Consider the following 11,836-nt stretch of genomic DNA (forward strand, 5'->3'; position numbering starts at 1 on the left):
AAAAAAAAAAAAAAAAAGCAGAAGCAATTGCAAAAAGGAAAAGTTAAGAAAAATGAAAGGATTGCGACTAAAAGGAAGATATTATTTAGCTGCCTTTGTGCTTGCAACCAGGTTTGATATCAAGTCTACCCAAAGCAGAACAGGGTGAATGGCAAAAAAAATCCCCCCCTAAAAATACAGTGCAAATGTTGGGGAACATTGCTTTGATCTGCTGGCAAATTGTTGCTCATTTTCTGCAGTTTAGTAAGCCCACTAGAGAGGAGAGCAATGCTATTCCTTCCTACTCTATCCGATCCTCATCTTTACGTCCGCAGCCAAACACACAGCTTGCCTTTTGCTAGCCAGGTCATGTCACACCGCTCTCCACCGTCCTTTCAGATGCTCAGGAGCCCATTTATATCAAACACCAAGTCTTAGTATCTCTCTAATAGTGATTTTTTTGATTTTTTTTCTTTGTGGGCGAGAAGGTGATCTGAAAAAATACGTTTGTTCGAAATATTTGATCAAAGAATGTTTTGTTTTGTTTATTTTTTTTATTGTCATCTGAATTAGGAATACCTCCCTTAAGCTTTCTATTTTTTAACAGCAAGGTGACTTAAGACTTCAAAAATTCCCTTCTCCCCCTAGGTCCCTGTAGGCTAGAACGATGTTTGAGGCCATCTCGCCAATGTTCTTTTGGGTACGCACAGTAGATTACTCAGATTTTTTTCATGGCCTTACAATTTATTTTATTTTTTTTTTTTAAGCAAAAGCATTTCCACTTAAAAAAGCCCTTGCCTGCTTTTGAGCCTTGAAAGCTCTTAGTGCAGCTTAGCAGCACCAGCCCGCTGAGATACTCTAAGAGAGTAAAGGTTTTAGCTCGTCGCTTAAGCTCAAAAGCTGCTTTAAGCTCTTACGTAGCACAGCAGAGCCCTGACGTACAGAGACTCAAAAATCTTGCAGCGGCCTTGTGTATAAAGACACTTCAACTTAATAAAGATGGCTTTGGCGTTCTTCAGAGGTAGCCTGTCCTTAACTGTGACTTGGAGTGTTCCTCTCAGGTTTTCTCTGTTAAAAGAGTAATTTAAAAGGACGAACATTAGGAAAAAAGCACAGGTGACTTCAAAACTATTACTACTTTAAACGTAAGACAGACCCATCAACAGCCCTCAACGACGCGCCCTGGGATCCTTAAGGTTATCAGCAGGACTTAATTCTGTACCTTTACCCCAAAATATACTCTTGCCATGCTAGAATGCTGCTTTAATACAACTAATAATAATAATTACAAGTAATACAACTTAATAAACTAATAATAATACAACTAATAATAATGAAAACTAATAATAATAATACCTAAGTATAGAAACTTAAAAAAAAAAAAAAAAAAAAAAAAGAGCCTTGTAGCTGACTGATGCAGTGGGGTTTGAGAACCACTAAGGCTTCAGAAATGAAATCCAGGAGAGGGTACAGCGTGTAATAGAATGAGTTCCGGCAGCTCTGGCATTCATCCCATCAACCACAAACATCTTTTTGTTTGCTTGTTGTTAAATGCTAACTTTACAAAAGTGAGTTTAACAACTTCTGTGAAGAGGGGGGATTTCTGTACTCCAGTGGTGTAACGGATTTTGGTTCCTCAGTTCTCATGTCAAAATCTGAGTAACTGGCACAAACGTTGCAGAGCCGAGTGACCCCCGACAGCCCCACGTGGCTCGGTTTGTCCGAGTCGTAGTGCTGCTCCGCAGACCCCCCTGGGAAAACCACGTTTCATAAGAATCGAATGGAACTCTGGGCCAATGTAACAGGATTTTGTTTGTGAGTTACAGGAAGCCTGCACTGGGACATTAACAACAATAACAAAAACCAGATGGCTTATTTCATCTACAAAACAATCACCAGAAAAGTCCATATAAGCAACGCAGCACCATAACATAACACATGCAAGTTTCTGGTACATCTACACTGAGCGCACAGACTGAGGAACCGGGATTTCTATGAAGCCTGCAGAATGCCTGTCCAGGGCCTGTCATCCTAAACACGAATTCATTCACATTCCACCTGGAGAAGAGAAGGCTCCAGGGAGACCTTTCAGCAGCCTTCCAGTGCCTGAAGGGGGCTACAGGAGAGATGGGGAGGGACTCTTGATCAGGGAGTGGAGCGATAGGAAAAGGGGTAATGGTTTTAAATTGAAAGAGGGGAGATTTAGATTAGATATTAGGAAGAAATTCTTTGCTGTGAGGGTGGTGAGACACTGGAACAGGTTGCCCAGAGAAGCTGTGGCTGCCCCATCCCTGGAGGTGTTCAAGGCCAGGCTGGATGGGGCTTTCTTTGAGCAACCTGGTCTGGTGGGAGGTGTCCCTGCCCATGGCAGGGGGGAACTCAATGATCTTTAAGGTCCCTTCCAACCCAAACATTCCATGATTCTATGACATTGTTTTAGCAAGCCAGTATGCTACGGATCACTGGTAGGAAACACAGCTGTAGTGAAGTTTTAAGTAGGATCCCGGGGTCTATTGCGAGAACTGAAATGTTATCTTCAAATGTTAAGGAAACAACCAATTTATGTATCTATATCCTGGAGTAAACTGCTTTCCTCTTCAATATGAGGTTTGGTGATTTTATACCATTAATGAGAGGTCCTGGTCAAGAACAAATGTTCTCTTCACCTGGCTGTAGTACCTTCTCTAGAAGATTTCTGATCCCCGCTTTATAACATCTTGGCAAAATATATACCTTAATATCATTAATTCAGAAAAGATACTGCTAATATACGCACCCATCAAGTTTTGAGAGCCAGACAACAAAATTCTACCAATTCACATAAATGCGTAGTAAGCATTTGCAAGTTTTGCAATGACTTGCAAAGTTTTATCTAATAGGTGTCAAAATAACAAACCACAAACTCCTTATTCAAGCTGCCAAGGCTCTCCTCCCCCAGCTGTATTCCATTAATACACACATTATGACCTCAAGCAGAGCAACAAAAGCTGAACTGCACCAACTGGGAGAGGTGCGTGACTCCCGGGTGCACGTAGCCGGGTACGGAGCACACAGGAGCCAGCTGTCTCCAAACGCAACTGTCAAAGGCTGCACGAACTCTCTAAATAAGAGGAAGAAGACAAAGTGGCCCAACAACACGCAGTCCTGCGCCACATCCATTTCTTTCTAGTGTTCTATTCACAGCAGGATGCAAACACCTCACCGAAGCACTTCTCACTTTTGACAAAGCCTTTTTGATACAGTTTTTGCCCAGAATTTCACAGTACAGAATATAAAAGGGAACTTTAAATTTTATTTTCATTAGTTCATTTCTTGGACTTAAAAAGTCCATTCCAAAATAAACAAGAAATGATAAAATACAATGTTTGAATGTTTATACCTATGAGTTTCTAACTGCAAAAGACTTAGAGATGAAACTAAAATTAACTCAAATGGAAGCATTTTATTTCATTACTCAACCGGAAAATTGAGTAGTTGAGGTATTAGAGAAGTTACAAAACCACGTTACTTCAGAACAGACTTAGAAGTCCTAAACATTTAACAGTTCTAATGGTGGTGGCTTAAGAGGAATCTTTCCCATTGTAAACTTTTTTGCTTCAAATTGTTTCAACTCTTCAGCTGATAATTCGCTCTTTGGTGTAAATAACTTTTCTGATGTAGTATTGTTTGTGAATGCAGAAGACGCCGATGTTACGTTATGCCCAGAAACACTGGCAGTCTGTCCAAATAAAGTACTGCTTGAGTGGGAGGGAGAAGCTGCTACTGCTGCATTAAAAGCTCCAAAGGCTGTAAGCGGAGTGGTGCTTGAAGAGTTCACAGCAGAAGAATTGCCAAACCCTGAAAACCCAGAAGTTCCAAAACCACTAGTTGTTTCCGAAGTTTTAAATGAGAAGGAGGCTGCAGAGGGAGCCGCTGGGCTGCCAAAACCAACAGAATGGGATACGCTAGCAGAGGACGTCACACCAAATGCAGGAGGATTACAACCAGCAGAAGAGCTCCCAAAAGCAGGGGTGTTTCCAGATGATGCACTGGCGAGACTGGAACTTGTTTTAAAGGAGAAACTGCTGGCACTGTTACTGCTGCTGTTCACAGGAAAGCCTGCAATTATAAAATTTATGAAAAAATGTCAGAATGTGCACACCTGTGGTACTAAACCACTGCTGCATTTCAATAATGCAGAAGAAAAACTCAAGAAAACATTTAATTGTTAGTTCTTAATGCAGGAACTTACTTGACAACCCAAAGCTTGATGTTTGCTGTCCTCCAAATCCAAAGGCAGGCGGTGGTTGAGTAACTGTGTTCTTTAATTCAGAGATCTTAAAAAATTCAAAATACATAAATGAAAACTAGATTCCAAAGCAAGGAAATGTCTTTCAATAAATACTTGAAGCAAAAATATATCTGCCCAGTCCAACATAATACAACTTAGACTAATTTAGACCCTGATCACTTTCATTACGATTGCACGCTCTTGCAGCTATGAAAAAAAGCTTTAGGGCTCTACAATGCTCTCTGTAAAACACTCCAGAAACACTGTAAATATATTACAATTTACAGATTCTTCTCTGTCAGTTAATGACCTGAACACCTCTTCCAGCTCATTCTCATCTCTCACCTATTTCAGTTAGTGCTTTATGACCCTATCTACGTCATTGCTTTAACTTGATCTGTTCTTTCCCCTTGGCACTTCTAGTCTTCTGTGCTAAAGCCCAAATCCCACTTCTCCACCTTCAGCATTGAACACAGCGGGGGTGTGATCGTATTGCTAAAACTTCAATGCACTTCATGCAGACTCCACTTAAATCAACTTACTCCCCAATTATTTAATAATGGTTTTAACTCAAGCATTCTTTTCTGACACATCTAGATTCACAAGTGTTTGTCACCTTCCCAGGAACAACTACTCTTTACATCTTCAAATTTTCTCCAAACAGTTTCTCTCCCACCTATCTATCAATTCCTCCTTCTGCCATTACCAAAATACTCTATTTATCCTAAAATGCCTTGGAGGACAATTCTGGTCTCATCTGCTGATTATACCTTGGAAGAGTCAACATCAGCACATGGAAGAAAAGGTGGGGTGGATATTTGCCTCTTACGTGTACTCAACCACATACCAACCGTAAACTGTGGCTACTTTCACATGGCTTGCGATGCCAGTATTCCAAACCTGGGATCCAGCTGCTGCCTGGCTAACATGGAACCATCCTGATTCACTACCGTCCTTAGTTAACTAAAAGGTTTTATAATACCCGCCTGCAATTCACTGATTTCATGATTCCAGAGAAAGGTGGATGTAAAACCCAAAACTGCATTCACAGACTTTCATGTTCACCTGACTCAGGCAGTGCTATTCAGTCACATTTCTATCGCCTATAAAAAACACATAGACGGAGATGTGGGACAGTCTTCAAACTGCAGTCGTTACTCTCATGTAATTCCCCCTTACACCCTTTTCCACTCTCTCTAATGTTCCCAAGAGCATTCTAAGATTGCTGTCAAGGTCCTTGTGCTGCCAAGTCAGCCAAACACTTTCATGCCAGATGTTTTTCAAAGCTGCAGTGCCAGAATATAATACATGATATTTGAGATTTTCAGAACAGTTCACAGATCTACCATAAAATTGCCAATGAATCTAGGAATCAAACATTTTCATTTCTCACCTATTTAGGTGCAAACAAAGATGCTCTAAAAGAATAAGAATCATGTACATTTGGTTGTAAAATATACTATCCTGCGATCTTCAAAGCAATACCTATCACCTATTTATATAAAGCTGATAGAAGTGTAGTTAAATACTTTGATAACAGCTGAAGTTTCTATGGAACACTTGCAAGATCTCTTCGTTAAAGACAATGTGGCACATTACAACTACCATGTCTTAGAAATCTTTGTAACAGAAATTAACGCTGGCATTCGCAGGACAGTTTGGTAGGACGTGTCTAAAAAAACCATGAATCTAAGAAAAACATTTGTCCAAGATTAATAAAAAAATGACATCAGGAACAAAAACATTTTACCGTTCATTAACACTCACCAAAGCTGCTTTTGTCGATGCATTTAAAGTTTTCAACTGAAGCAGACGATTTTTCCATTGTTTTGCTAAGTGTTGGACAGAATTTATCTAAAAAGGGGGAAACGAAAAGCATGGTTTTACTATTGGTGAAGACTTAAAAAATAAAGAAAATAGAGTGATCTGAAAACTAAACTGAAAGAAGATTTCCAGAATTAAAAAAAGAAACTTCATTAAGCCAAGACGACAAGATTTTTTTGCTTTCATGAAACTCTAAAGTGAGAAACCCAAATTTTTGTTATTAACACAGAATTCCTTACAACTCTCTTACTATTGACCCTAAATTAACTTTTTTACTTCAAGTAACAGTAAAATTAAAAAAAATATCCTGGGGCTTTCTAAATCTAAGTTCTATTACTATTACAATTAGGTACTGAGGAAAAAAACCTCACCAAAATCCAACAAACCACACACAAAATATGTAAGTCTTAAGTATAAAATGTATAATGGCCCAAATGCCTGCAAGAGTGGCATGAGTAATCTTTTTGTAAATGAATTCCCTAATTTTTCAAAAGGGTCTTGCATCACAAACATCAATAATTTGTTTGTGTCTAGTCACATGCTGGAAGATCATGTTGCTTGGTATCAGTTCTTATACAACAGACTGGAAAATTCAGATTTTGACCCAGTTTAAGAATAGAAACACATGCTTTGGAAGAGACATGTTGTACTTAAAACATTTTGTGAGAGAACTGTATCATACAGTTATCATCTATACACTGAGATGTTCATGAACTTGCATTCAGTGCTTCAGTGAGGCCACAAATGTTTTTTTTAATAGCCAGGCATAGTATATTGTTTAATCCTTTCTGTTTATTTTTTTAATTGAAGTTTCTTAAAAAAATTCTCTTCTGTCTCTGAAAATGCAATTCTGATAATTCTAAACACGTGAAGCAAGAGTGATGACAACAGCAATTCCTTCTGCAATACAGAACCAATAGGAAGAGGAAAGAGTACAACGTAGCTTAATTTATTTTGTACTTGTGTCTTTCCAATAGCCCAGTTCCTTTCCTGGCACAACACTGAACTGTGCTAGGTTCCTAGCTACGAGGGAGAAACAACACTGCACGTTTTTCTTAATTTTTATATATATATATACACACACACAAACATATATATTACTTCTTTTTATAAATCTATGTACTCCTTTAGAAGTATCTGCTATTTTCAGCATTAAGTCCCTGCAATGGAGATATGTAAAAGAACAAGGTCAAATAAACCTTCCCAGCGTTCTACCTAAAGTGCTATGTATCCAGCTATAACAATCCAACTGACTAATAGCATACCAAGTATGAAACTTTTGAGATAGGATTTAAATAACTTCTACAAATAACGCACACGAGCAGGGACAAGACTAAGACAAGGAGTGTCTAGGTTTAGAAAGACCATACATTTAACCGAGACTAGCTAAAAGTCTATTGCTACCACTTTTCGTAGGAGCTGTTGTGTCTAGACATTGAGGCTGCCAGTTTTAGAAGCTCAGATCTGATGTTTTAGCCTGTGATCTCAGACAGAAATAGGAAGTTACAGTAGAGCACACAGACTAGCAGCTATTTTTGTATTCTATTTGGTGCACGTGATTTAAAAATATTTTGACATTCTGATAATCTCCTAGAATTTGGTAATTGAGACAAGAGTTGCCACCTGAAGAACGGCAAAAAGTCCTATCCCAAAACACGTCCACCTAAGTCAGCATTTTTGAAATACTTACATAATTCTGAATGTCGTTGTTTGCTCTGCAGTTATAATACTCCAGATGCAACTCTTCTGGCGAGAAATCTGCAAAGCCTGTAAGGAGAGGAATAATCAAAAACCTCCAAGAAAATATATTAATAATTCCAACTGCCCTCTATAGTTATGAAGAAATCATACAGTTGGAGACACAAAAAAGATTCATTACAGAACTTTAAAAAAAAAGAAAAGATGTGAAAGTCCAAAATGAATTTGCCAGAATCCAATATCCCTTTCCGTTGCATCACAAGGCAAATCACCACCTTGCATGTGGTTCCACTGAAGTACAACAGTGTGGACAAGTGTAAGAAACATCCTAAATAGCAGTAATACACGGCGACACTAGAACATTACGTACCTGAGACATTCGGCTTTTCTTTCATCGGTGAATAAGATGAAAATATCCATTGTCCTGAAGTTTCCCAAATTTCCATGTCTTTCACTACACATTCGCTAGAAAACAAAACAAAATAAAACCACAGGTGAAAGTGAAATCATATGGTCAAAATAAAACCACCAGAAGCAATTGCTTAGTTTGAATCCAAGTCAGATTCAAATACCTGCTACCACGAAAATTAATGAAGTCTGACAAAAGTCAGTGTGAACAAGAAAAGCACTCAGTTCTCTGTGGAAAGAAATGCACTTATTCAGCAAGATACATAAGTGTTCCTTTGAAGCATTTTACTCTATCATCTAACTCCAAGTAAATCAAAACAGATCTTAAAAAAAAGATTGCAAAGCCACACAAAGTATTTTTTTAATCCTCGTATGGCATATGCTGTCACAGGATTTTCCCTGAAGCTGTCGATCACAACTCAACTTAAAACCTTCTCAATACTAGATAATTTAAATGAACATGGACAGTATTAAATAGCAAGATTCAGGGAAAAGAAAAAAGAGGGAAAAAAAAAACGATAGAGAAGTGTTCAGTATTATTTTTTGGAAAAGAATCAAAAGCATAAAAATCCAGACATTGCAAAAGCAAAGAAATAGAAGCTACATCATCTAAAGTAAATCCAAATGTAAACATCTAAAGTAAATCCAAATGTAAACAAACAGTGAAAGGGTAAAAACTGAAGTAGACAAACAAATCACTACATACTAACAAATAAACAAAGATTCTAACTACTTCAGGTATTTGTTGCACAACATACATTCCTGTTTGAGAAGCTGAGGAAGTAATCTGTTAAGCACTTTCTTAATGTAATCTTAAAAAAATTAAAATGGAAAGTTGTTCCAAAACATTGCTGCTTCAGGAAATCACACTGCCTGTTACTTCTCCTCACCTGCCCCGTAACCACCTTGAACCTGCTGGTTGCTCTCAGTTGACTCTAACATAAACACGTGTGAAACCAGCTTTCAATAGTTTTGCTACTGGCAGAGCATTTGTTATCTTAAGTGTCAGGAAAACTAAGTCAAATAGTACACCTTCACAAAGAGTTTTTTAAAGGGTTAGAATGCTGTCCAGGAGGCTCTGACCTCTTATTTTCAAGTAATGAAATTTTTATTTCCTTTCTTATCCTCCTGCTCACAACTTAAATACCGTATCATCTTACTAATATCACAGTTGTCTAGCTGTTCAAAACAAGGATTGCTTTCTTCCCATGCCAGCATAACTCAAGAGACCCAGTAGTGTGTTCCATGGTTCTGATTACATCCCAGCTTTCTCCTCACAATCACGTCCTATGCATTACCTATAGGAAAGCATGGAACTTTTAAACTGCTCATTCTAAATGCTTTCAGTGAGACAGGACTGTAACTTACAGAAGTCTCTCCTCTTCATCTTTATAGCCATCAGCAATATTTTGATTGTTCATTAACGCAGAGAATCTGTTCTGCGAAAAGTCTGCATTCCTGCTGCTGCCGCCTGATGATCCAAAATCAGAGGAGCCAAAAAATCCTCTTCCTTGATCTCTGCTGCCACCCCATGTATTAGACTTAAAGGTAGATGGCTGGATAACATTAGTGTATCTCTGGTTAGTGGTACCCCACGCGCTGCTGCCGCCGCCGCCTCCTCCTCTGCTAGTGCCTTCCAATAAAAGACAACAAACAACAGAAATTTTAAATTATTAAGATACTAAACAATACCGCATCAATAAAAACTGTAAGTATAACTATTATTATGTCGGAAATCAGAAGTTTGAAAAGAAAACGTAGTTTTCTCATAATGAGTTAATCTAATTATTTAGTGAGCTTAACCCAGTGAGCTCCGGAATCAGGAGACACACGTGAACCACTCCTCACATCACCATGCCAACAACAACCTGTTAGCAATGCAGAAAAGAGACTGTTTCAGTTTTACCTACGTGGTTTCATAAAGCAACTACCCCAGCAGAAAAAAAAAATAATAATTAAAGTTTAACTCACAATACATTTACATTAGGGCCTCTCAAGTTAAGACGCCGTGGTGGCAACCGGGGGCGGGCACCAGAGGTCCCGCCGCTGCACCGCCAGCCCCCCGGCCTGCAGGCCGCCGCGCAGGCCCCGCGCCTACCCCCCGCCCTCCGCGCCGCTGCCCTCGGTAGTACCTTGGTAATGGGGCGCGGAGGCCCCATAGCGCCCGCCGCCGCCACGGGGATGCTCGTTCCAGCACCTCTCGCCGAAGCGGCAGCGACCCTGCAGGAAGAACTGACAGATGGCCATGGCGGCCCCCGCCCCGCCGCCACAGGCCGGCGCCCTGACGTCAGACGCGGGCGCCGCGCGCCGGGGAGGAGGCGGAGCCTCGGCCCGAGCCCGTCGCTAGGCAACCGTGGCCGCCGCGAGCCCAACGGCCGCCGCGAGCCCAACGGCCGCCGCGAGCCCAACGGCCGCCGCGAGCCCAACGGCCGCCGCGAGCCCAACGGCCGCCGCGAGCCCAACGGCCGCCGCGAGCCCAACGGCCGCCGCGAGCCCAACGGCCGCCGCGAGCCCAACGGCCGCCGCGAGCCCAACGGCCGCCGCGAGCCCAACGGCCGCCGCGAGCCCAACGGCCGCCGCGAGCCCAACGGCCGCCGCGAGCCCAACGGCCGCCGCGAGCCCAACGGCCGAGGGCAGAGCTGTCAGCCGACGGGCTCTGTCACCACACGTCGCGCTAGACGGCAGGGCCTGGGACAGAGAAGCGTCGCCTTCAGTTCAGGTATTGAAGCGGGGCAGACAGCGAAGTAAAAGTCGAGGAAAAAAAAACTCGGACTACGAGGCGTACATAAACATCACGAGCAGTGTCACTCTGCACAAAGGCTGAGGCGTTGAGACAACATAAGGGGGTTTGAGGAGAAACCAAGAAAGCCAGGCCAAGAAGATGGCTCATACTTTGTGACACACTACACTTCGTTGTACTTACAAAGTTTTTTCAGTAGCTTAAAAAAAGAATTATTAACCCCTTGAAAATAAAGTTAGAAAAAGGTGGTTCACAATTTTAAAGGCAGATACAAAAAAACTCAACCCCACCAACCTAAAAAAGTGCACAGTTCAATCCAGTTTTTACAGCATTTTAGAATGATTGGAGACAACAATGACATAGTGCTCCATGGCTCAGAAAAAGGGAAAGGCAAGGGGGAACAGGGTTAAAAAAAGAAAGTTTGGTAGCATTCACTTACTACTGAATAAAGAACTAAGCAGCAGGACGACTATTAAGCCCATGAGTGCATCTACCATTTTCTGTACACGCGGAGTTGTTAAGATGAGGAAGAAAACCAGGACGAAGTCTATAAAGAAGCACTGACTTTGAAAACTGCAATTTATACTACTTAGGAGAACTTGGAAGATCTTCAGAAATAAAACAGACTCAAAATCCACACCACCAGCAACGCATAAGGTACAGGTAGGCAAGCACCAACTTTTTAAGTTGATAGTCTCATAGAAACAGATCGGAAAAAATTAGCAAGTTAGAAGAGAGGTGACAAAGTTAGGATGAAGATATTAATAAACCAGCATGGGAGCAGGACAGACATACATACATCATTTGTGTAGTCTTCCAAAAGCTGGAAGATGTACATGGTATTGACACCGATAGCTTAACAAGCTGAACTTCTACACTGGAAGAAGTTTACTATGTTGGCTGGAAACATTTACAGA

The 11,836-nt window shown here is 40.8% G+C and overlaps 1 protein-coding gene across 3 annotated transcripts; it reads right to left on the reverse strand.

The window, feature by feature from the left end:
* Nucleotides 1-3,252: 3,252 nt before the first annotated feature.
* Nucleotides 3,253-10,441, reverse strand: NUP42 (nucleoporin 42). Of its 3 annotated transcripts, none has more exons than XM_074150562.1 (7): nt 10,312-10,441; nt 9,548-9,812; nt 8,142-8,236; nt 7,764-7,840; nt 6,017-6,103; nt 4,211-4,295; nt 3,253-4,077 (listed from the first exon to the last, which is right to left on the reverse strand). In XM_074150562.1, exons 1-7 carry the CDS (start codon nt 10,424-10,426, stop codon nt 3,509-3,511), a joined length of 1,293 nt encoding a protein of 430 aa, XP_074006663.1. In that variant the 5' UTR covers nt 10,427-10,441; the 3' UTR covers nt 3,253-3,508. The 3 variants fall into 3 exon arrangements, with proteins under 3 accessions (XP_074006663.1, XP_074006664.1, XP_074006665.1); XM_074150563.1 differs by having other exon boundaries at nt 9,548-9,797; nt 10,312-10,426; XM_074150564.1 differs by having other exon boundaries at nt 3,410-4,077; nt 6,026-6,103; nt 9,548-9,797; nt 10,312-10,426.
* Nucleotides 10,442-11,836: the final 1,395 nt, after the last annotated feature.

The sequence above is a fragment of the Numenius arquata genome, chromosome 7 (assembly GCF_964106895.1).
Source record: "Numenius arquata chromosome 7, bNumArq3.hap1.1, whole genome shotgun sequence".
In the NCBI taxonomy this organism is placed as follows: domain Eukaryota; kingdom Metazoa; phylum Chordata; class Aves; order Charadriiformes; family Scolopacidae; genus Numenius; species Numenius arquata.